Source organism: Amblyraja radiata, chromosome 5 (genome assembly GCF_010909765.2).
Source record: "Amblyraja radiata isolate CabotCenter1 chromosome 5, sAmbRad1.1.pri, whole genome shotgun sequence".
Lineage (NCBI taxonomy): Eukaryota > Metazoa > Chordata > Chondrichthyes > Rajiformes > Rajidae > Amblyraja > Amblyraja radiata.
Genome location: NC_045960.1, coordinates 92,772,790 through 92,799,655, shown reverse-complemented (window position 1 = coordinate 92,799,655; position 26,866 = coordinate 92,772,790). Strand labels below are relative to the sequence as shown.

General features: G+C 42.6%; 1 protein-coding gene across 1 annotated transcript in view; it reads right to left on the bottom strand.

The window, feature by feature from the left end:
- The window catches only part of lyst (lysosomal trafficking regulator), a 212,164-nt gene that overhangs the window by 7,174 nt on the left and 178,124 nt on the right, over positions 1-26,866 (bottom strand). The window contains exons 42-53 of the mRNA XM_033021759.1: positions 26,686-26,752; positions 24,771-24,927; positions 24,148-24,288; positions 19,087-19,304; positions 16,512-16,742; positions 15,715-15,904; positions 11,468-11,604; positions 10,102-10,200; positions 9,252-9,391; positions 8,314-8,411; positions 6,253-6,409; positions 2,473-2,544 (exon numbers count right to left, since the gene is read on the bottom strand). Coding sequence (XP_032877650.1) covers positions 2,473-2,544; positions 6,253-6,409; positions 8,314-8,411; positions 9,252-9,391; positions 10,102-10,200; positions 11,468-11,604; positions 15,715-15,904; positions 16,512-16,742; positions 19,087-19,304; positions 24,148-24,288; positions 24,771-24,927; positions 26,686-26,752 — 1,707 coding nt within the window. The remainder of the gene's footprint in view (positions 1-2,472; positions 2,545-6,252; positions 6,410-8,313; positions 8,412-9,251; positions 9,392-10,101; positions 10,201-11,467; positions 11,605-15,714; positions 15,905-16,511; positions 16,743-19,086; positions 19,305-24,147; positions 24,289-24,770; positions 24,928-26,685; positions 26,753-26,866) is intronic.

Here is a 26,866-nt window from a genome sequence, read left to right as displayed (position 1 = left end):
ATGATGAGCGTTTGACGGCACTGGGCCTCTACTCGCTGGAGTTTATGAAACATACCAAATAGTGAAAGGCCTGGATAGAGTGGATGTGGAGAGGATGTTTCCACTAGAGGGAGAGTCTAGGACCAAAGGTCATAGCCTCTGAATTAAAGGATGTTCCTTTAGGAAGATGAGGAGGAATTTCTTTAGTCAGAGGGTGGTAAATCTGTGGAATTTCTTGCCACAGAAGGCTGTAGAGGTCGTCAATTGATATTTTTAAGACAGAGATAGATAGATTCTTGATTAGCACAGGTGTCATGGGTTATGGGGAGAAGGCAGGAGTATGGGGTTAGGAGAGATAGATCAGCCATGATTGCATGGCGGAGTAGACTTGATGAGCTGAATGGCCTAATTCTGCTCCTATTACTTATGAAAGCCAGTAATCGTGAGGTAGAGTAGGAGGATTAACGAGGGGCTCTTCAATCTGGATTCAGCGTGGAGATGCAGTCTGGAGATAGGGATGGCACTAGAGTAATTAAAAGAGTCAAAGCAATACAGCACAGAAACAGGTCCTTTGGTCCACCATGTCTATGCCAACCATCAAACTCATTTATACTAATTGCATAATACCAGCACTTGGTACATTGACATATATGCTTTGGCAATTCAAGTTCTAATCCAAATACTTCTTAAATTTTGTGAGAATATCTACCTCAACTATTTTCTCAGGCAGTGCGTTCCAGGTTGCAACACCCTCGGAGTGAAAATACTTTTCCTCATATCCTTTTTAAACTGCTCGCACCTCATCATAAAGTTAGAAGCAAATGTATATGTTTTTGCTGTTAATGTGAGAATCATGGAGGTCTCAGTGTAGGTTTAGACTTCCTGTTATATTTTATATACATTTATGTTCACTATATGTTTTCCAGGTTTGCAGCCAAAACCAAATGAAGCAGAAACCCAACAATTAGTGTCACCACATTTTATCATCCTCCAACAACTGTTTCCATTTGTTAACTTGGCAGCTTTCAAACGACAACTCTATTTATACAGCAATTTTAACACAGAAAACATTCCAAGACTCTTCACAGGCGTATTATCAAATAAAATATAACACCAAGCCACTTAAGGAGATTGTGAAATAAAAACAGACAATGTTGAGGATACTTGTTGAGGATACTACTATGGGTGGCACAGTGGCCACAGCTGACAGAGCTGCTGCCTCAAAGTGCCAGAGACCCAGGTTCGATCTTGACCTGGGGTACTGTCTGTGCAGTGTTTGGACGTTCTCCCTGTGGCTGCATGGGTTTTTCCGGTGCTCCGGTTTCCCCCCCACACACGTGCGGGTTTATGGGTTAATTGACCTCTGAAAATTAACCCTAGTGTCTGGGGAGTGGATGAGAAAGTGGAATAACATAAAGCTAGTGTGAACGGGTGATCGATGGTCGGCGTGGACTCTGTGGGCCAAAGGACCTATTTCCATGTTGTACATCTAAAATCTATCAGATCAGTTTGCATCAGCAGAGAGAGTGATAGTTAATGTTTCAGGTAAATAAGCTTCCATTAGAAATAGGAAATGTTAGAATCAAACATGGAGCCCATTCATATCAAATGGCACAAGTATTGTTGCTATTTTAAACATGTTAGATTTCAAACTTTTCTTAATCCTGGTGGAATCATCATTGATCCAGAACATTATCTCTATTCCTCTCCCCACAACTTATCTGCTAAGTATTTCATGCATTATTTTTAAATTTCAGATATCCAGCATCTGCAGTTATAAACTTAAGGAGACTTTGGGATATCTAGGTGAAAGACAAAGTAGGTTTTAAAAGAGAGACAACAAAAATAAAGAGGGAATTACAGAGTTTCGGACCTAGGCAGCTGAAGCCATTATCTGAGATTGAGAAGTAAAATAGAAGATAACAGTAGATCTGTAAAAATAGTACAAAAGTAATTTCCAGGCCATTCCCACTGAAATTTGTTTCTCCCTGTGAAACGTCCTGGTTTATTCCTAGAATAAGGCATAATCTCGAGTCATAGTGTGGAAACAGTCCCTTCTGCCCACCGAGTCCACTCAACCATTTGAACTAAACCCACGATATTTCCCCAACATTCTCATCAACTCCCCTAGATTCTACCATTCACCTACATATAGGGACGGACAGTTCACAAGGGCCAATTAACCTACCAACCCACACATGTTTGGGATGTGGGAGGAAACCAAAACTCCGAGAGGAAATCTGCAGGGTCACAGGGAGAATGTGCAAACTGCGCACAAAAAGCACATGTCGGATTTGTTCTTGGGTTACTTTGCTCTGATAACTGTGCTACTGCACTGTCCACTTAGATACACTCTGGGTTATAGGGCTGCTTGAGCGCCATTCACACAGCCAAACACGGATTAAAGTTTTTGTGAGAAAGAATCTTGTACAAGTTCCAACTATCAAACTTTAGTTAATTAGTTACCATGGATAATATTTTGCTCATTCTTACCTGACAATAGGCCAGTTTGATTTAGGGAAGATAATTTCTCGAACAGGTTTCAGATCCCATGTACTCCACAGCCTACACAATACAAAAAAGGTTTTCCTACTTATTATGCCAAGTTCAATTTTTATTGCAAGAATCGTGTCAGCAAAGTCTTAAGTACTTCCAGAGAAACAAACAGAAGTGAAATATGAACGCAAAGTTATAAATGTACTACGTGGAGAAAGATTCCCAGCATAGCTTCGGTGAAACTGTATGTATTAAATCTTTCAATTTGTTGTTTCATCAGAAATGTCCAATAATTAATTTTAACCAGATTATCATTGTGATTAAAATAAATGAAAAAAATCAGAGCATCTTTAACAGAACAATGATGGTGCCAAGTGACTTCATTCAAATATTCACCAGAACCTTTCATGGAAATGTTTAACTTACACACTTGGGAGAAGAGGAGTGATGTTTTGTTCATATTCTCATACCTTTAACAATGGACAATCAATCAAAAATGGAATAGCGTCATTTCTCTGACATCACAGAACTGAAACATCAGCTATCCATTGACGTTGGACGGTCAAAAAATGTGTGCAGTAAATGAGATGGGTCCAACCACAAGGTTTTTTTTATTTAGGTTATCCTTCATATTCAGTGGCTATGTTACTGGACCAGCAATCCAGAGGACAAAAGGTCCAATCCCAGAGTTTGAGTTCAGTTGCCTGACACGTTTACCACAGCATACTATGCTATGTAGAATGCTACATACATGCTATTTAATGCTACATTCTACATAGCATAGTATGCTGTGGTAAACGTGTCACCATCAGCCTTGATCCTGTCATTTCACAATCTTAGTGGCCTATTGATATATAATCAATTGCACATATAGAAAATGCTGATGGTTTTATGAAGTATGTATAAAATGGGTACCACTGGAAAGTCCATGAAAGCCCATCGTTTATATCAGATACGAGCTGTTTTTTTTAAAACAGTTGTTGTCCGTATGGTGAAGATAGTCCCATAATGCTATCAGGGGAAGGAGTTCTAGAACTTCGATCCATGATGATGACAGAACAGCAATAACCGGCTCTGATTTGTTCTGTACCTGTTCATACCTCTAGTTTCCTTCTCCCCTGACTCTTAGTCTGAAGATGAGTCTCAACCCGAAACATCACCTATTCATTTTCTCTTGAGATGCTGTCTGACCCACTGAGTTACTCCAGGATTTTGTGTCTATCTTTGGTGTAAACTAGCATCTGCAGTTCTTTCCTACACTATATATTTCCAAATATTCTACATGTTACGCACTGTAGCTGGGTTGCACTGGTGATGGAGGGATCGAATGCTTAGGGTAGCAGATGGGATGCTGATCAATCAGATGACTTTATTCTGGACGGTTTGAGCTTCACGAGTATTGATGGAGCTGAAAAATGCAAAGTCCTATTTAATCCAAAGAAGTGTAAGGTAATTCATTTAGGGAAGTGCAACAAGTGATGGAAATATATAATAAATGGTGGATAGTGAGTGGTGTGGAAGACCAAGGCGACCTTGGAGTTCAAGTCCACAGATCTTTATAAGGGTAAATAATGAAGGGATTTATCTCCTTTATTAGCTGTAGCACAGATTACAAGAGCAGGGAGATGCAACTAGAACACAAGTTAGGCTACAAATTGAATACCACATACAATTATGGTCACCGCATTATAGGAGAGATGTGATTGTGCAGAGATTTACTAAGATGTTGCAATAATGGAAAATTATGTCTGAAAGGAAAGATTGGATAAGCTATGGTTGATTTCATTGGAACAGAGGAGACTGTGGACAAACATGCTTATGACGGACCAAAACATTTAAATAGAAAGGACTTTGTTCTTACAAAGAGGACACAAATTAGGTGACATAGATCTAAAGTAACTGGTTAGAGAATTAGAGGGTAGATGAGGAAAACCTTGCCATCCAGAGTGTGGTAGGGATCTGGAATTCATTACCCAAAAGGTTGGTCGACACAGAAACCTTTATCACAGTTAAACAGTGCTTGGACATGCACCTGAAGAGCTGTGACCTGCAGGGCTGCAAAGCTAGTTCTAGACGGTGGAATTAGACCAGGTTACATTTTATTTTCCAATTTCTCAGAGACAGTGGTCTCCGACTGTATCTTCCTGTGACAGAGGCAGTGTCATTCAAAGTAAAAATGCTTCAGACCTAGGTCTTTAAGCAAAAATTTAATCAAGCTGAATGAATTGGGAACTATGGGTAAGAATTACAATCATTAAGCAGAGCATAACCCCCAGGGTTGCTAGCACAATGGTGCCCATGTTCGATCTTTGGATAGCAGATGGAATCGGGACTGAAGAATAATTAGCCACCTAAATGAGCCACGTAACAGTACACCAGTACTGGTATTATAACTGCGCTTTAAAATATACCTCCTCATGTACATTCCAAATGGCTGCTTCCCTATATGGAGACTATTTCTCTTAGTTCTAGACTCCCAGCTTGAAATTGTCTCTCAACGGTTCACAGAATTGTTTATGTCTCAATAAAATCACCTCCACAGACTCCTCTGTCAAGCTTGCAGATGACACAATGCCTACAGACAGGAAGTGACACAGCTAGCGTCCTGGTGCCATCGCAACAACCTGGAGATCAATGCTCTTAAGACAATGGAATTGATTGTAGTCTTTAGGAGAGCTCCCGCTCTCTTCCCCCCACTCACCGTCAACAACACCATAGTCCTTGGAACCATCATCTGCAAGGACCTTAAATGGGAGGTCACCGACTCCACAGTCAAAAAGGCCCAACAGAGGATGTACTTCCTGCAGCAGCTGAGAAAACACAATCTGCCACAGGCAATGATGGTCCAGTTTTATACTGCCATCGTAGAGTCTGTCCTCACCTTCTCCATCATGGTCTGGTTTGGTTCGGCCACCAAGCACGACATCCGGAGGCTGCAGCTCATCGTTCAATCAGCAAAAACATAGAAACATAGAAAATAGGTGCAGGAGTTGGCCATTCGGCCCTTCAAGCCTGCACCGCCATTCAATATGATCATGGCTGATCATCCAACTTCATCCGAAGGTTGTTGGCTGCAACTTCCCCCCATTGACGAACTGTACACTGCAAAGACCAGGATGCGAGTGGGTAAGATCATCTCTGACCTCTCTCACCCTGGCCACAAACTCTTTGAAGCACTTCCCTCTGGAAGGCGACCAGACTGTCAAAGCCACCACAACCAGACAAAAAAACTGGGTTTTTTTCCACGAGCAGTAGCTCTACTCAACAATCAAAAGTCTGTAGCCTCCTTTTGCTCTGGTATTGCATTTCATTATTCACATGTTTAAATTATAATGTTTTATTCTTAATTGTTTACTGTATATTGTGTTGTTACTTGCACCAAGGCAAATTCCTTGTATGTATACATACTTGGCTAATTAAATTAATTCAATTCAATTTCTTTCTTTTTAACCTGAGTATTCGCTAAACATCAATACCCCGTCATAGGATAATCCCCTATTCTGAGGTATTAGGGTCACTGATTTGAAAATATATCCTTATTCAGGTGAGGAAAAAAAAACTGCACATACTTCAAAAGGGATCACAGAAAATTCCTGTATAATATGAGCAAAACGTAACTATATTATATTCCAACTGTCTATTTCAGACATTCTTCTTCATAAGTGAGTGAACAGCATTTTCAGTCTTTTATAGACTCAAATTTAGTTTGTGCCAATTTTCCTTGTGGAGATGATGAGAATATACATTATAGCTCAGTTACAATGGTATGACACTAACCTTACAATGCCATTTTCTAGCCCTCCAGCAATCACGTTGACAGATACACCTTCAGGTTGATTGGAAAAAGCTACAGAGCAAATTATTTCTCGACAGTGCACGTGGCCACTGAGATCTCCATTCACTGTCCACAGTCTCAGGTCACTACCACCACCAACTAAGGAAAATAAAATTACAAAACTAGTCATCCTTCAGGATAATGAACGTTGCAATGAATAAACTGCTGTCTTCAATCCAATACAATAAAGATTATTGCAGCTCATGAAATAAATCATGTCAAAGAATTATGTTGTATATGTTGTCATAAATCCCTAAAAACTTGGTTTTATCACACAAAGGTTACCAACTGCTCCATCAGAATGCAAGAAGAGACCCGAGCATAGGCTGCAATATATTGAACAGTCGAACTCATATAAGATTCTGAAGAAGGGTCTCGACCCGAAACGTCACCCATTCCTTCTCTCCAGAGATACTGCCTGTCCCGCTGAGTTACTGCAGCATTTTATGTCTATCTTCGGTGTAAACCAGCATCTGCAGCTCCTTCTTTCACATAAGATGCCACTGGCTTAAAATTCCTTTGCTTATCTGTGACCTGTGAATGGTGCAGTCCTTTTGTACAGGTCTTCATGAGGGTTGTTCAATGAAACTCAAAGGGGACCAGTTCTGGGCCTTGGATACTGGCAGATGGAACTACCCACATGAAGCTACCTACATCTATTCCAGAACCCCACCTTACTGTGGGCTACACCACTCAATGCGAACTTTGACTTCAATCACTACATCGTCCCTCTCTTGATCATTCACTGCAACTCCATCCATTGCCCAAGTTCATTACCATTTCCTTAACATTAGTGACTTAACACTTTAGTTACCCCACTAGTACCCAACTGTGAATCTGGTGGAGGAAAGGTCTTTGTGAATGTTTAGTTGTGCAAGAGCTAATCCATTGCACAAGGAGTATTGCCTGTTCATGCACAAAATGGCTTTGTACCAACTGACCAGTTTAATGCACCTATTGTGGCAAGGAAACATGTCTAAACTGAGGTTTGAACTGTGAAGTAAGTTGACACGTATTTTCCCAGTTTTATTGTACATTTTAGTTCATTCTTTTTTTTTTTAAGGACAATTTATTGATTTCTATTTCTCATCTTCTTTTCATAGCAGGATGTAGATGAACTATCTGAACTATTCTAGAAACATAGAAAATAGGTGCAGGAGTAGGCCATTCGGCCCTTCGAGCCTGCATCACCATTCAATATGATCATGGCTGATCATCCAACTCAGTATCCTGTACCTGCCTTCTCTCCATACCCCCTGATCCCATTAGCCACAAGGGCCACATCTAACTCCTTCTTAAATATAGCCAATGAACTGGCCTCAACTACATTCTGTGGCAGAGAATTCCAGAGATTCACCACTCTCTGTGTGAAAAATGTTTTTCTCATCTCGGTCCTAAAAGACTTCCCCCTTATCCTTAAACTGTGACCCTTGTTCTGGACTTCCCCAACATCAGGAACAATCTTCCTGCATCTAGCCTGTCCAACCCCTTAAGAATTTTGTAAGTTTCTATAAGATCCCCCCTCAATCTTCTAAATTCTAGCGAGTACAAGCCGAGTCTATCCAGTCTTTCTTCATATGAAAGTCCTGCCATCCCAGGAATCAGTCTGGTGAACCTTCTCTGTACTCCCTCTATGGCAAGAATGTCTTTCCTCAGATTAGGAGACCAAAACTGTGGACAATACACCAGGTGTGGTCTCACCAAGGCCCTATACAACTGCAGTAGAATCTCCCTGCTCCTATACTTAAATCCTTTTACTAATGGGACATACTTCCACCAACATCATGATTTTACTAATTCAGCCAAAGGATATTCTTGTTATATCAGCTTTGCAAATCACTAGGATAAATAGGTCAAGGGAGAAGGAATCAGATGTACCGTCACATCTGAATGAGGTCTACGACCTCCTGGTAATAGGTTAGCGGAAACAACAGTAACCTGGAAGGCGGCCAGATAACAGTACTATCGAAAACAGCAAATAGCCAAAGATCCATTACACTTACCTGAATCGCAAACTGTTGCAGTGTCACCCGTTGTTTCACTAGTAGAAACCGCTGTCACTGGACTTTTATGTCCTGTTAAACTTTGAACATAGCACAACCTGCAGGACAAAGAAGAGAGATGAGAGCAATCAGGACTTGTAAATAACCATCATAGAACTTTAAAGACTAAAATTAAATTTCAAGAACAGTAATCACACAATGCAAAATGTAACCTGCTCCTAGATATCAGGCAACTGAACGATCCTATCACCAACTAGACAGCAGTCCTGACCTACCATCTACCACATTGGAGACCCTGGGACAATCTTTAATCGGGCGTTACTGGACTATATTATGCACTAAATTTTATTCCCTTTATCTTCCATCTGTACACCATGGATGGCTTGATTTTAATCCTGTATAGTCTTCCCGCTGACTATACCACGCAACAAAAAACATTTGCACTGTACCTCAGTACACATGACAATAAAGTAAACTAAAAGGATACTTGCACATTGAGAGAACAAAGGAGTTCACTATATAAAGAAAACAGCACCTGGTCACATTATATCAAAGCAACTTTAATGTATGTTTAGGCTAGAGGGCCAGGGAAAAAGACGGATATGCAAGTGAAGACAACAGTGGGCTACAGGAGGAAGTAGTAAAATTTAAGCATAATGTCCCCTATTCCTTCATTGGCTCTCCTGCACCTCCTGTTCTTTCCTTCCCTCCTATTCCTTCCTTCCACCACACCTGTTCCCTCTTCTTTCTATTCTTTGTACTTTGTGGATGTAAGAACTGCCTATCAAGGCAACTTTGAGCCAGTGAAAATATATGAGGCATTATTTGTATATGCATTCTTGTACAATTTCTTCAGAATTTGTTATGTTAAAATTAATTTATGACCACATAAACTGATTCTTAGACAGCCTTGTATAAAAAATATTTATTCATTGAACCTGTTCAAATCCCATATAATGCAGGTTCCATCCCTGCTGACACTGATGAGAATGCTGTACGGTTTGCAGACACACAAGCTGGTTACTTCTGCAGTATGGCCATACAGGTAGACTTTAGATTCCACTTCAATTTCAGAAGACTAAAAAAAATGAAATAAAAATGTCAGTATCTTAACCACATTTCTAATACGTACTGTACATTCCAGCATCTCTGCTAATCACTGAATTGCAGACACATTTTCAGTGGAGGAGTTGCTTTGGACAGACTTGGATGACCTTAGATATGCTAAAATAGTTTTACAGCCTCTGATATAATTTAATAAGTATAATCATTGTTGTAATGAAAAAAACAGACTTATAATTTATACATACCAATGTGGTAACCATTACTTTAGTGATATTAACTGTTGAATAAAGCCACCTGAGACTTTGTTTAATATTGCATCAAAGATAACACCTTTAACCTGCTGACCTGCAGTCCTTCAGTAATATGGTGTTAGCAAGTGTTTTAATGTACAAATCTCAGGAATGGAACTTAAACTCACCACATTCTGATTGACATAAGAATCATCTGTAAACAAAATCCCAAGAGAAACACTAAACGATTTTGATTCAGTTATTCAAGTCTTAGATTAGAGTATTCAAGTATTCAGTTATTCAAGTATTAGTCATGGAAACAGCTTCTTCAGCCCACCACACCCAGACTGACAATTAATCAGTTACCTGAAGTGGAATAATGATAATCCTCTCCACTATTTTAATTCAATTTATAAATGCTGTAATATGATAAAGCTTACATCTGGAAAACAGTTGGAGACCAATGAACACAAACGGAATCTTTTACACATACCGTGCTGCTGGTGAACCTGCTCGAGTACGCAGTAACCACTCCACACTTACTGCCAGTAAAAAGCTGGCAACTGTCAGGCACCCACGCACAACTTGTAACCTGTAAAAGAGCCAATGATAATTTATAACCAGATTCAAAATTAGATTGTAATGTTTAAATCAGCTGCCAAGACATGGCTCTTAAAATATATTATGAACTTTCAGAAAATGTTAATTTCTTTGATATCAAAGAATACATTTTTTCAATATTTCATCAAACTTCCCAACAGAATTACAATTGATCATTTGAGGATTTATGTAAGACTTCATAAGCATTAGCATGTCACAGACGGTAGTTTTATTAAAAAATATATTTAGACTGGAAGACACTGGTGTAACCCAGCAGGTCAGGTAGCATCTCAAGAGAACATGGATCGGTGACTTTACACGTTGGGATCAGCCTGAAAAAGTGTACAGTTTAAAAATGTATCCAATCCATGTTCTCCTATGATGCTGCCTAGCCCATTGAGTTACACCAGCAGCTGCTATCTTCTCCTCTCATATATTTGGATTGTAAACAGTTCAGAGACTGCTTGCTAGACTGATTACTCAGATGAAGACGTCATCTTATGGGTTAAAATGGAGCAGACGAAGTCCATAATATTTTGAAATTTGATGTACACAAAGTGATCTTACTAAAATACATTACATTTTTTGAATATGCAAAAAAACTCAATAAGGATGTTTCATCTTGAGGGAAAATTTAGAACTTGGGCGGTGTTAATGGATCACGATGACGAGGCAACTCTTCTCTTGGAAAGTTGTGAATCTTTAGAATTCTCTATTCCAGAGAGCTATGGAGGGTTGTCCAGTCATATTTTTGATCTACTATGAAGGCAACATCGGTGGGAAAAAGACTGGAAAGTGGAGTTAAAGTCTAGATCCGGTCAGCAACCATCTTACTATCAATGATGTAACAGACTTGAGATGCTATTTGGCCTAATCCTGCTCCAAATTCTTATGCTCATATAAACTTTGAGAAAATCTCATGTAAACTCTCTCCAAGGCCTTGAGATTCTTACTAAACTGTGGTGCAGAGAAGTGACCACATTATTGTAGCTGTGATTTAAACAATGACTTATTAATATTTAACATAACCTACTTAATTAACCATGTGCTAATGTTCTTATGGAGGAATAAAGGACTGAACTAAGATTTAAGATAATTGTGTGGGAAAATAAAAGAATAGTTGTTAATCTTTGACCAATGTTGTTAAACATTAATACAAAGGTAGAAAAAATAAGGAAAAATTGTGAGTCTGGAAATAGAAATTAAACCTGTGGACTGTAAGAAACCATGAGATCTCTACTGCAGACCTGAATTCATACCTGGTGCAAAGGAGAGCACTGAATGAAGTTGATTGGTGGCTCACTTTGTTTGCTCTTCAGTCTTAGTATGTTATCAGCATAACCCCAACTCAAAATGGCTGACCACTGGATATCTGTATTGTGCATACTTCGAACACCTATTATTCAGATGGAAATAAATAAGGAAGCAACAATCAGGAAACATGAAGCTCTTTTTTCTTGAATTCTAGTACACAGGGTGATGACGTGATAAGTCTCTTTGGTCGGGTAGAGAACTTGCTTCCAATTGATGAAGTACGTATCATGAATATGAGATAATTTAAAAAAAATCCACTGTATATACTGATAAAAAATACATTATTCAGAGTAGTGAGAATCTTCTAAACTTATCACAAAACTCAGAACTGGGTCTCTGCTCATCCCTTTGCAAATGGATCATCAACTTTCACACAGGCATACCATAATCAGTATGAATTGGCAGCAACATTGGCCTGCTCGATAACCATCAACACAGAAGCACCTCAAGGCCATGTGCTCCATCCACTGCTCTACTCATTCTATACCCATGACCGAAGCCAGATAGAGCTCCGTTGGTGTCCGTTGTTGCCAATTGTCTGCTATAACCGAGTAAGGTAATTTCATTGTATATGTAGCAAAAACAAACAACTGTAGTTGCTGGTTAATACACAAAATAAATCAAACTGTTGGAGTAACTCAGCAGGTTAGGCAGCATTTCTGGAGAACATGAATAATAATAATAATAATAATAATAAATTTTATTTAATGGGCGCCTTTCAGACATCTCAAGGACACCTTACATAGTAATCGGAATAACATATAATCGGAGTATAACAAGTAATAAAGACATCACAGAGACACAAATTAAAAACAGAATTCAATCCAAAAACAGAAAATCAAAAACACAGTATGAAGAGAGAGCAGCGGCAGCCAAAGCGCGCCAGCGTCCACTCTCTCTTCACGGCAGCCATCTTGGACACAGACCTACTGGACTACAATTAGACAAAAAAAATCATCCCCCCACAGTGGATAGCACTGTGGAGGAAGGCACAATGTCCAGTCCCCACCCCATGTTCACCCCAAAGTCAGGCCTATTGAGGCCACCGCAATTGCCTCTACGGAGGCCCGATGTCCCTGGCCGTTCTCACTGGGTGGTCTTGCCCCGGCGTTGGGAGAGTCCTTTTGGCGGCTGGGCCACCTGGAACGGCCGCTTCCTGGTTGGAGACCGCGGCTGCCGAAGCCGACAAGGCCGCGCCGGTTTGGAGCTCCCAGGCTCCCGATGAAAAAGTCGGCGCCGCCTCTCCGCACTGCCGCCTCTCCGCACGCCGCCTCTCCGCTCCGCAGACCCGCAGCCCGGAGATGTTGCTCTCGGCGGTCCAGCTCGCCAGAGCTCCAGCGCGTCGCTCCAGCGCGGCGACCCAGGCAAGGCGTCGCCCGCTCCACTCCGCTCCAGCGCTCCAACGCTGTGCCGCCGCCGAGGCCGAGGTGCTGGGCAGTCCCCGCCAGGAAACGGCGCTCCAAGCCCGCAGGTAGGCCACGAGGACGGGTCGACGGGCAGCCCGGAGAAAAGGCTGCCACACCGACCAGGTAGGGACCTAGAAATAAAGTTTACACCTACCCCCCACATTAAAAAGACCATATCCCCTACAAACAAAAAACAGGACTCACTAAAAACTATATTAAAAAAAAGAATTTAAAACGGACGGCTGCTGGCTGATGTTTCGGTTTTAGACCCTTCTTCAAACTTGGTCTGGAAATGGGCCTGGACTCCAGGTGAATTGATGGCTCTGGCCTGCTGGTGGAGAGGGACGTGGAGAGTGTCGGCAAGGTCAATGGTGGCTGTGTGGACCGCCAGTGGCGGCTGTAAGCTCAGCCGGGGAGGTGGCGCGAGCCAGGGGAGGCGTGGGGGCTATAACCAAAATTCATTATAGATATCTGCTAAACGAGGATTACTGCATTATATGGTACCCAGCATTATTGATTATTAATTTATTGCATTATTGATTATTGTCTATTTATTTGTGTATTATTGAGTTAATAGGCCTGTAAAAAACGTAGCAAAAAATAATTTAATTGCTCATTGCCAGTATAGATGACAATTAAACACTTTTGACTTGAATATGCAACTCAAGATCACAGGGAGCAGAAGGAACAGTGGAATAATGGTTAACGTGACCAACAGATACTGTGGACAAACGCTCCAGAGACGAGAGTACAAATCTCTTGGAAATTAAACTATTAATTTCCCATGAAAATTAGAGTACATAATTTAATCTTAGTGAACATTTAATTAACACGTTGCCCTATAATTCCAGCTGATACCAACGCATCAAAAATATAACAGGGCAAATTGTTTTTGCCATTTCAACTTTGCAAAGACCCCCTTCATAATAATTTTAAAAAATCACGACTGGCATCTGTTTTAGGGTATCTTCCCTGCCAACCAGTCAAGCTCAATTCGAAGAATCATATTGTTCAACTAATGGATAACATTCTTTATTTTAACGTCACAACATACAAGAGCCTGCAGATGTTGGTTTACATCGAAGATAGATAAAATGCTGGAGTAACTCAGCGGGACAGACAGCAATGCTGGATAGAAGAAATGGGTGACATTTCGGGTGGAGACCCTTCTTCAGACAACCACCCTGGTCATCCCTGTCCACAAAAGCTGAACAAATGCAATGTGGCTAACTATCCCGCCAAGAACTTTCCCAAACACCATCAAAATAATGGAGTGTGATCAACAAGACGATCAAATAGAATGTTTGAATGGGCTTAAAAGGTGAATAAATTCCCGCAGCTCAATGAGATGTATTCCAGGCTGGGAGACGAGGAAGATTGTCGGGGCCATGGCAGTGATTTTTAAATGGGCACAGGTGATGTGCCAGATGACTGGAGACAGCAGATGTGGTATTCTTATTTAAAAAGTGGAGCAGTGTTAAGACAGGGCAGCGAGTCTAATGTCAGTGGTAGGAAAGATGCTGAAGTATTCTGTCCAGTTCTGATCACCATACATTTAGGGTGGCATGGTGGCCTAGTTGGCACAGCTGCTGTCTCAGTGCTAGAGACCCAGTTTTGATCCTGACCTTGGGTACTGTCTGTGTGGAGTTTGCATGTTCTCCCTGAGACCGCACCAGTTTCCTCCGGATGCTCTGGTTTCCTTCAACATCACAAAGATGTGCATGAATTTTGGGTTCATTGGCTTCTGTAGATTGCCCTTAGTGTGTAAGATGGTCAGCATGGCTTCGGTGGGTCGAAGGGCGTGTTTCACCAGAGGGATTCCAAATGCTAACTCCACACTTTGACTGTATTACCGGCTTCAACCCACTACCATCACCATCCTGACAACACTAACCAGAAATGTATTTGGACAAACCACTGAAGTGCAATGATTGTAGAGCATGTTGAAGACTTGTTCTCCAGTTTTACTATCAGCAGGACACAAGCCGCAAGCATGAAAGAATACTTTCCACTTACAAATGAAAAAATGCAGATACTTAAAATCTGAAAAAAAGGGAAAGTGCTTGAAGTACTGAACACATCAGACTGCATCTGTGGAGTGAAACACGGGTTCGGATGATCTGAAACATTAATTGCACTTTTGTTTGCTTGCACCCCTGAACATTCCACTTGCCCTCTACTTGCCTGAATATGCGTAGTCACAAAAACTTTCAAAAACCTCAATTGTATTCAGGACAGAGCAATCTGATTGCCTGGCATTCTCTCTGTTTCTATTGCACTGTATATCATTCACAAAATGCAAGGCAGTTACTTCATCACATTTATCTTTTCGATATCCTTTATAGTCGTAGAGTGATACAGTGTGGAAACAGGCCCTTCGGCACAACTTATCCACACCGGCCAACTTGTCCACACCACCCAGCTACACTAGTCCCACCTGTCTGCGCCGTTAGGGGTTACATCCCAGATTTTCTTATCTAAAAATACTGATAATCTATTATCTAATGCGAACAGTAACCTTGTAGCAGTCCATCACCACTTTCATGGGGAACTGGGAAATAGATGACATGCCATATAGGTATAACATTTAAAACTGGAGGCATATTGAAGGGAAACCTAGAAAACCTCACAAGGGTGAAAGAAATAGGGGGATTTGCTGGTGGGGCAAGATGAGGAGAAGGCAACTCACATGGAGCATAAGTATCAACAGGGGCTGCCTGGGCCTAGTGGCTTCCTACCGTGCTCTAAGTTGTAAGTCATGCAGACCTTTTGTATGAAGAAGGTACCTTGCTCTTTGCTGTAAGTCATCATGAGACAAAACTTGCTTGACAGACCACAGATGGCTCTGGTGGGCAATGCGAGTAGTGATCCAAATTGTTCTCCATGGAACTGACTGAAGCAAATTACAGGATCTGGTGCACTAGGAGAACCCACATACTCGCCCCACTTCAGTCCTTTAATCCACGACAGAGGACTCTAGTTATATGATATTAAAGAAAAACAATCAATCACTACAACTCTTCCAAAACATTTTTGTTCAAGAATTATTATTATATATGGCTAGAAGGTGGTTAGTTGGCATTAGTAAGCACCAAGCTTACAAACTGAGTTAATTGATGATTAAATGGACAATTAACATTTCCCAAATTTTGGAAGAAAGAAAATCTCAGTTGAATAAGTACAAGATCTCTGATAACGTGATTATTCATGATCCCAGATTCAACCCAATTGTGAATAATTTTAAATAGCTAATTTAAAAGAAAACAATCTAATGAAAAAAACTGAAATAGCAACAAATGAATAACCTCTGTCAAGAAACAATGTTAAAAATTAAAACACTAATGAGTATGTCCTGTATGTTTCAATTTTACAAAATAGCTCTAATTATGATGAAAAATAACCCACGCTATTTAGAAATACACCAAGATTATTCATTATGGAGACTATTCATCATCTATGAACAAGGAGAGCGAAGTGGCCATCAAGTCTCCTCCATAAGGAACTAAACTGGTTTGGGGAATTAACTTATAAATGTGTAAACTCAAGAATAATTTATAACCACATAACAGCTTGCAATAAATACCGGGTAGATGACTTCTTTGGTGTGCTCTCTGCTCTCTCTGAAGGCAAACTGCACAAGAAGACCCATGGCTGCAGGCAATTCCCCCTCCATTGACAGTCTAGGCCCGTGCTTGCTTGGATGAGTAGCTGTGAAGAGCTGCCGAGGTGTCTGGCCATAGGTCTTGATCATAGTTTCCAGGGCTCGCCTTTGCACTGGGTCTTCAACAGCAGACACATCCATGCCAAAATAAGTCTATCAGCAAAATATGGAGTAAGTTTATTGCAAAACTGATTGAAAATATTTATCCTTTTCTGTAAGACTCACAAGGGTATCAGCCATAGGGCATCTATGCCAGTTCTCAGAACAACCCAGTCTCCTACTTATTTCCCTGTAATCTATTCTCACACTTTTCATTAACACCCCTCTGATCCCTCCATCAACCACTTACACTGAGGGTGAATTAGAGTAGACAATAATTTTAACACCAGTGTGCCTTTGGGATATGGGAGGAAATCAGAAGATGGGGGAAACCCATGTGTTGGAGCAAGAACATGCAAACTCCACACAATGACAGCACTTGAGGTCAGGATTGAATCTAGGTCACGGGAGTTGTGACACAAATGCACTCCCCATAGCACCACTGTGCCACCCTCCATTTGTATTGAAATATTTTCACCAGTCCATTTCAATGAATCAGAATTGAAAAGAAAATGCCACTGAAAATGCAACTTTTGCGTGACATGGGAGACTTTTGGCTACATGATGCCTCAGGGTGGCTCACCAATGAGAAAGGATCAGCTTCTTTGCTGAGCAGTTGCAGAACCTTCAGGACAAGATCTTTTCCAAAGAGAAGCCCAGCACAGAAAATCAAGAGCTTTTAAACTACCTCTTTTAAATGAGATTTTTGAAACAAGTCTTTGTTTTTTTGCCTTGAGAGCAAAGATTAGGGTGGCAAAGACAGGTTAAAAAACCCATCAGAAATCTAAAATAAATCAAACGGTTTTCTTCCATCCCCATACATGGAATTGCCCTTTAAAAGTTGGATTGTATTCATCTTTCTCAGTAACAACCACATTTATAAAGTTATTGTTTTAATAAATTAGTATAATTGTAGATTGTCACTTGCTAAAATTTACAATGAAGTGATCACATCCCAACTGATAATGTCAGACAAGGTGCCAACTGTCATTTAAAATGCCACAAGACTGGTTAAGTAAAGCAACCATACAGGATCAAAATCAAATCATTAATTCCACACCATTTTATTACAGAAGCTAACAGTGCATAAGGCCATTTGATCCATCTGGCGTGCAATGAATGCCGATGAATTCAATTTCCTATCACTTTAGCGTTGTAGGTGTACTAGAGTACAATGGAAATATAAAACTAATTTCAGGGCTAAAACAAATCATTTATAAAAAATAAACAATATGCAAATTCAGCTCTTGAACTTTATGAGCAATTGCCTCCAATGATCCTTGCAACTTTATAGTACAGAAAATAATTCTAATTAGTGATTTTTGAGATGTAGCTCTTTTTTCTTTCTAACTGCTGCCTAACCTACATGGTATCTTCGTCATTTGTTTTTATTTCAGATTTTAAGTATTTGCTATATTTTTATTTATCATTCTTTATATTATTTCCATTACGAGGAGGGGGCATTCAACCCACATCAACATCTTGTCAGTCTGTATGGTAACCTAATGGCCAGTTATGTATTAACATTAGTGAAAGGTAATTTTAATTTGTTGTATTTTAAAACAGGGTTTAAATGTATTGAAGGTGTGGAATCTGTGAGATAATGGTCTGGTGTAAATCCGTGAGACATCTGTGAAGTCTGTGTAAACTGGCCATTAGGTTACCATACAGACTGACAAGATGTTGATGTGGGTTGAATGCCCCCTCCTCGAGTTCCTCTATGATGGAAGAGGAGAAAAAACAGTGGTAATGGCACAATTAAAAGCAGAGTAGCACGTTATGAGATGATGATAGACAGAGTTGACGTGGATAAGCTTTTCCCATTGAGAGTAGGGAAGATTCAAACAAGAGGACATGACTTGAGAATTAAGGGCCAGAAGTTTAGGGGTAACATGAGGGGGAACTTCTTTACTCAGAGAGTGGTAGCTGTGTGGAATGAGCTTCCAGTGGAAGTGGTGGAGGCAGGTTCGATTTTATCATTTAAAAATAAATTGGATAGGTATATGGACGGGAAAGGAATGGAGGGTTATGGTCTGAGTGCAGGTAGATGGGACTAGGGGAAAATAAGTGTTCGGCACGGACTTGAAGGGCCGAGATGGCCTGTTTTCGTGCTGTAATTGTTATATGGTTATTTACCCAGTAAATATGGGGAGCAATTCCCTCCCTTCCACCTCCCCTTTTCCACTCGCAGACTCAAATTCATTTCCATTTTACATGATTTAAAAAAAAAATCAGATAATCATTAATCTTATTTGCAATGTCCTACACAAAGCACAGCTCAGAATTAGTTTCTGCATTTCAAAATTGCTTGGAGCCTTATAGACGATTGTGCATAGAGAGGTTAGTCCACTTTGCATTTGAAAGCTGAATATGAGACCTGAGTGAGATGGAGACTTACCGCAGGATGAAAAACATTGATAGCATAAACTGCAGCTCTCCCCTTTTGCTTGTTTCCAAACACCAAGTCAATCCAATTGCAAATAGTTTGTGAAACATGATCTGACTCCAAGGCTTGGCGATGAATCAGGATGAAGAGCCTGGGGTCATTACGAGCCCAAGGTGGAAGATTTACATGATTCACTCTATCTCCATTCTGCCGCATTCCAAAGTCAAAACCTACAAATAGAAATGCTTCAACTTTACAATGGTGTGAAAATATGTACCATGACTTGATCATTTTTACAACACAATCATGCCGATAATTAACTTTTGACACATAACACCGTGCAGGTATTATGCTTTTAATATAGGGGGATATTTCAAGGCAATTCTTTGGAATATGTTCAAAGTTTGACATGGAGCACAAATAAATATTAGAAAAGATAAACATAAGCATGGTTGAAGAATCTAGTACAAGGACCAGTTTGGAAGAAGAGGAAGTAGATAGGTTGTGATGGAATTTTAGTATGTACTAGACCAAGAGGGACCCGTTGGATCCCGTCCCAACGCGCGGTTGCAGGGGGGGGGAAAGGGGGCCTGCGGTGTCACACACACACTAACCACCCCCACACACACAGGGGGGGGAAGAGGGCGGGGGGGGATAGGGGGGGGGGGGGGGGAGAGTAGAGGAGAGAGACGAGTGGGGAGAGAGGAGGTGTGGAGGAGGGTAGTGGGGAGAGAGAGGGACAGAAGGACAGAGAGGGACACAGAGGCAGAGAGAGGGACACAGAGGCAGAGAGAGGGACACAGAGGCAGAGAGAGGGACAGAGAGGCAGAGAGAGGGACAGAGACGCACAGAGAGGGAGGGGGGAGAGAGGGAGCGCGAGGGGGGCAGAGAGGGAGGGGGGGGGAAGAGAGTTTGAGGGGTTGGGCGCGTCGTCAGAGGTGAGGGCTGGTTCTCGAACACAATAATCACTCACTCCCGGCAACGCGAGCAAGAAGACAATGTGGGTTTTTTCAAAGGTCTTGCGAGCAGCGCAGCCGGGCGAGTTCTTCAAAAGCAAGCCGGTGACCTCGGGATCTGCAGAACCTGCTCGTTCTTTCTGCAACAACGACCGCCGCCACCATGTTGTTGAGCTTCAAGAAGCCCAGCGGAGGACGCTGGACAACTTGATCACGTGTTCACGGGCTTCAATCCACATAACTGGCTGCGCATTGAAAAGTCTGCGCATCTGGTCGCGAGGAGCAAAGGCATTGTGACGTCATCAGCTCGCTTCAGATTCAGTTATATTTTAAAACAATTTTAGTAAAAAACTCGGGGAATAATTAAACACATTTTCAGACCAGGAGATTTTTGAATTGATGAAGTAAATCGCTACCGGAATATGTAAAAATGTCTCCGTTACCGCGTCGGGTGTTGGAGGAGATGTGACTGACAACCAAACAAACTAACTAACGAAGAGAGTTTTAATAACTACTAGACCAAGCGCAGACCCGTTGGGTCTGTTCCCCCAACGTGCGGTTGTGGGGGGGGAGGGGAGGCGGCATGCAGCGTCACACACACTAACTATCCCCCCTCCCCCCCCCGCACTCACGCTAATTACCCCCCTTGATGTTAATATCATGAATTTGCTCATTTTACCCCATAACCACCCTATCTACTGACGCATAGCCCCCAACTTGCAGTCACATCTAGAGAGGGGGGGCGGGGGTAGAGAGGGCAGAGAGAGAAGGGGCAGAGACAGAGAGAGAGGGGAGGAGAGAGAGAGGGTGAGAGTGAAGGGGAGAGATAGGGGGTGCTGAGAGGGGGGTGAGGTGGGGAGCAGGGAGGGGGAGGGTGGAGGGAAGGGGGTGTGGAGGGGAGGGGGTGTGGAGGGGAGGGAGGGGATGGAGGGGAGGAGGGGAGAGAGAGGGGGGGGAGAGGAGAGGGGGGGGAGAGGAGAGGGGGGGGGAGAGGATGAGCGGGGGGAGAGGAAGAGGGGGGAAGAGGAGAGGGGGGAAGAGGAAGAGGGGGGGAAGAGGAAGAGGGGGGGAGGAGAGGAGAGGGGGGGGGAAGAGCGGGGGGGGAGGAAGAGGGGGGAGGGGAAGAGGGGGGGGGAGGGAGGAGAGGGGGGGAGAGAGGAGAGGGGGGAGAGAGGAGAGGGGGGGGGAAGAGGGGGGGGGGAAGAGGAGAGGGGGGGGAAGAGGAGAGGGGGGGAAGAGGAGGAGAGGGGGGAGGGGAAGAGGAGAGGGGGGAAGAGGAGAGGGGGGGAAGAGGAGAGGGGGGGGAAGAGGAGAGGGGGGAAAGAGGAGAGGGGGGAAGAGGAGAGGGGGGAGGAGGGAGAGGGGGGAAAGAGGAGAGGGGGGGGAAGAGGAGAGGGGGGGGAAGAGGAGAGGGGGGGGGAAGAGGGGGGAGGGGGAGAAGAGGGGAGGAGGGGGAGAAGAAGAGGAGAGGGGGGAGAGGAGAGGGGGGGAGAGGAGAGGGGGGGAGAGGGAGGGGGGGGAGAGGAGAGGGGGGGGAAGAGGAGAGGGGGGGAGAGAGGAGGAGAGGGGGGAGGGGAGAGAGGAGGGGGGGGGGGGGAGAGGGGAGAGGGGAGAGGGGGGAGAGAGGAGAGGGGGGGGGAGGAGAGGAGAGAGGGGGGAGAGGAGAGAGGGGGGAGAGGAGAGGGGGGGAGAGGAGGAGAGGGGGGGAGAGAGAGAGGGGGGGAAGAGGAGAGGGGGGAGAGGAGGGGGAGAGAGGAGAGGGGGGGAGAGGAGGGGGGGAGAGAGGAGAGGGGGGAAGAGGAGGGGGGGGAAGAGGAGGGGGGGAAGAGGAGAGGGGGGGAAGAGGAGATGGGGGGGAAGAGGAGAGGGGGGGGAGAGGAGAGGGGGGGAAGAGGAGAGGAGGGGGGGAGAGGAGAGAGGGGGGAAGAGGAGAGGAGGGGGGGAGAGGAGAGAGGGGGGAGAGGAGAGATGGGGGGGAGGAGAGAGAGGAGGGGGGGAGAGGAGAGGGGGGGAAGAGGAGAGGAGGGGGAGAGGAGAGGGGAGAGGAGGGGGGAAGAGGAGAGGGGGGAAGAGGAGAGGGGGGGAAGAGGAGAGGGGGGGAGAGGAGAGGGGGGGAGAGGAGAGGGGGGGGGGGAGGGAGAGGGGGGGGGGGGAAGAGGAGGGGGGGAGAGGGGGGGGGAGAGGAGAGGGGGGGGGGGGGGGGTTTATAGTTTTTAGTTTTATAGTCCCTCCCCCCTGCCGCCAGCGGGGGCAGCAGAGAGAATGGAGAATTTTGTAAAATTATTAATATCTCTTCATATTTCATCGACGGGAAAAATCCTCGGCACACATACGGCGGAGGGGGGCTCTGAGCAAGGTGGCCAAAAATGACGGCCGTAGGTGGCGGCGTTCTCACGGAAATCACAGCACAGATCACCAAAACCGGTCAAGAACAGAGTTTTAGTAATATAGATATGATGTCTGAGGTAGTTTGCAAGCTCATTGAACATGAGCAAAATAAGTTTTACCTGGGTCATCTTAGCCATAGTGCACTACAGATTATTTACGGTGACAAATTAACGATGTAGGACAGAATTATTACATCTTGAGTTTATTGTATGATTTGGATATCCAAAAGGAGAGATTAGTTGGGATAATAGGGAAGCAGCAAACAGAACAACATCCTAATTGTCTGGAAAAAATGAACGCACCATTGCCAATATATACATTAACTGTAAGATGACACTAACATTTGGAATGGTTACTTTAAAATGGCAGGCCAATGCAGTAGAATTTGAGCATTATTGAACAGAATGAACATAGTTGGATGGCAGAAGCAATATGGATATGTTGCTAGCGTAATTGGCTCTCAAGGAGGCAAGACTTGCTCGTACTTTGGGTTTGAAACATGAGCCAAGATTAGTTTAATTAATGGCGCCAACATTAGGAGTGATGCCAACAGACTGTGGATTAAATGCAACAGAGGAAGGAAGGCACAGGTTGTTGGGAGCTGATAAATGACAAATGAGTCATCATACTTCACCAAGAGTAGCTTAGTTTAGAGATACATTGTGGAAACAGGCCCTTCGGCCCATCAAGTCTGCGCCGACCAATGATCACCCATACACTACACACTAGCGGCAATTTTACAGAGGCCAATTAACCTAGAAACCCCCTGCACGTCTTTGAAATGTGGGATGAAACTGGAGCACCCAGAGAACACCAACGCAGTCATGGGAAGACCATTCAAACTCAGTACAGATAGCACCCATATTCAGGATCAAAGCTGGGTCCCTGGTACTGCAACACAGTAACTCTACCGCTGTGCCACAATGCCACCCTAGGAGTGGGTAAATTTAAAATCATCCAATTTTGTTGAACACTGTTGAAATATTTACATGCATTGACCTTTTTTATTACTTACAACCCAGATTCACTAATACTAACTAATTCTCTCTCTCCTACAGCCATCGGTAATGTAATGTTGCAGGCTAGGCATGGACAAAAACTGTAGTCTGGGAAGTGTGGGGGGCTTCTAGAAGAGTCAGCAGAGGTAGGGAGGAGCAAGGCCATGGAAAGATTTGAAAACAAAGCTGAGAATTTGAGAACTGACAGGTTAGCTGACCAGCTCAGGCAGGGGGTGGCAGATGAGGGGGAGATAGACTGCGTTTCAAAACAAGCAGCACACATGGATCATTAAACCAAAAGACAGTAGGTCACCAGACGCGTAATTGCATAATCAGTCTTTTTCAGATTCTAGTTGTTTGAATTATGTTTTTTTCTCCCACTACAGAAAAAAACAATGATAAAATTCATGCTAGATCAGATTTAGAAAGTGCATTGCCAGATTTCCCCAAAATATTTTAACCATCAATGCACTTTTTTTTTGGTAGGCAAATTATGTTTCTGAAAGTTGCCAATGTAATTTTGGCTTGTAGACAAATGAACATGTGATATTTTCTTTTTGACATTCATCTAGGCTAAATAATTTTAACATCAATAATTGAAAAAAAAACATTTCCTCAAAAACTATTTGAATAAAAGAATAATTTGCTTAAAAAAAAAAATGCACATCCTTTCACACATGGTATAAGTAGTAAATAGACGATGAAATACTAATTTATAGTGCACTACACACCTTCTCTATTGACCAAAAACTCTGGAAGGTAAAAGAATTCTGGAATGAGCTCCTTCACATCAGTCATTGATTCATACGAGGACAGGCGCCAGGTAGTATTCATAGAGTGAAATGTTCGATCTGGGATATCAAAGCTTTGATCTAGGCATAGGGAATACAATTCACAGTCAATGTCACATGAGAGGCATATTTCAACAATGGGCCATTAAAAAAAATGTTCCCTTCGGGCTTGGCAACAAATATTCCTGCATTTGAATCATACAGCACGAGATATTATTCAGCCCAACTTGCCTATGGCATCCCTGAAAAAACACTACCCAATTAGTCCTGCTCTCATGCTCTTTCTCCAGAGTACTGTAAATACTTCCCTTTCTGTAAATATTGAGATTGTTTCCACCACCCTTCCAGGTATATTCAATTTCATAACAGTAATTTAATCAGCTACCTGGAAAGAATAGTCTATAAACATCATGTTCCTGTACCCCCGTTAAAGTAATGAACTGTCTCATGATTTTATGGGACCATGCTGATAAAACGTAATAACATCCAGCAAACACTTTGCATTTTCTTTTCATTTACTAATTTTGAACGTTGAAACAAAAGATTAATCCAATGGATCTTACCCTGATAAGCCAGAAACATCTTGGTGAATGGTGGCATTCTGACTAAAAAGTGCAAAACTGTTCCACTGTTCGAATAATGAGACCCGTAGTGATATGGCTGGACTGGTGGCATAGGATCATCTTCTTGAGCCCCTTTGCGAAATTCCTCCTCCAGGTACTGACAAGAAAGAACAATCATATTTGTTTAACTGCTACGACCTGACACCACCATCATTATTGAGGCAGCTGGTGGATACACAGTTGCAAAACTTCTATAGACCAGAAATTGAAAAGTGTGATAAGAAATGCTAGCCTAATGTATGACAAACTGGTCCGAGTGCCACCCGAAACTGGGGTTTACTCCACCATCCATGCCAATCAAGGACAATAAAGCTCATTTGAGACCTTTCCTCTAAAATCACTTATGGAATTAATGGAGTATGTTATGAACTGCCAAAAGTTTCCCCGAGATGAAAACAAAATCCAACCAGCAAACCAAAGGAAGTTGACAACAAAAAAACCCTTTTAAATACTGCTGAATGTGGAGCCAGAAGGGGGGATGTTCACTAAACTTGTTGGTTGTTTAAAGTCTGTGATCACCCTTTTACAAGATACTTCACCCACTTCACTCAGACCGCTGGACAATTCCCTTTTTCCTATCCTCCCTCAAAAGTTGCATCTCATTGTAATTGTGACCAACAGCTTATTAATACTTTGTTAAAAAGAGTGACAGAATAATTAGCAGTAATCCATAGCCAGCTTTAAGAAAGTACAGCTAATGCAATGCATGGTTGGCATGCTCGTATATGGAGGCACTCCAATTTCTAGTCCAAGATCTGTAAAAAGTATTAGCCTTTCAATGTTTACAACGTACCTGGGTTATTTTATATCAAATTAATTGACAATATAATTTAAGATATATTTTCTTCTATTCCAGTAGCCATTCACATATATGACACTGAGAAGATGTGGAAACCACACGGTGCAGTATACTAATATATATTGACTTCTCAATCTTGCAGTCTTCAGTCATATTTAGAACGGAGACGAGGAAACACTTTTTCTCACAGAGAGTGATGAGTCTGTGGAATTCTCTGCCTCAGAGGACGGTGGAGGCAGGTTCTCTGGATGCTTTCAAGAGAGAGCTAGATAGGGCTCTTAAAATAGCAGTCAGGGGATATGGGGAGAAGGCAGGAATGGGGTACTGATTGGGGATGATCAGTCATGATCACATTGAATGGCGGTGCTGGCTCGAAGGGCCAAATGGCCTACTCCTGCACCTATTGTCTAAAACAGGCCTACAGTGATGTCTTATACTTCCAACAACACAGGAGGCCACATTTGGCCCACTCGAGTCATGCCGGCTTTCGAAGAAACAATCCCATTACTCCTCTCCTTAATTGCCTGCCTATCCTCTCCCTTTACTTTTTTGCCATTAATCTAATTTACAGTAGTCATTTAACCTATCAGCAAATCTTCGTGATATGGGAGTAAACTCATGGCCATGGAGAAAATGTGTAGATTCCACACAGACAGCACTAGAGTTCAGGAAAATGCCCAAAGTCCGACTGACTGCCACTCTACCTTAGCAATCCAAGATATCTATTGATGAAAGGATTGCGAGTCAGAGAAGGTTATGAGGAGGGGGAGGTGCGGGGGGGGGGGGGGGGGGGGGGGGGAGATCTCAGATTAGAAAATGGGAAAAATATCCTACTGTTGAACAATGCTCATGGTGTAGTCTACAAATAGGAGAGAGACTCTCCTCTAATAGTGGTGTAACCAATCTATGGGTACAATGACAAATGGAATCTAAAATGAGCTAACATTTTTCAGCACCAATTTAGCCCTCTTTGACAAGCATAAATTTATATATGGTATAAAACACCCAAAATATTAATTTTAACTATAACAAAGGCTATTTATGTTAACCTCCAACCTTATAGTTGTCCACATATCGATCTTCCTTGTCTTTGGACTGCACAGCAATAGGCTTTAGAAGGTTTCTGAAATGATTGTAACAATGTTCATTCATCAGAAAGAGCTCCATAGAAGTTACATTTTAAAATATGCATCAGATAATTCCCCATATAGAGAGAAACTCTTCAATCCCATGATAT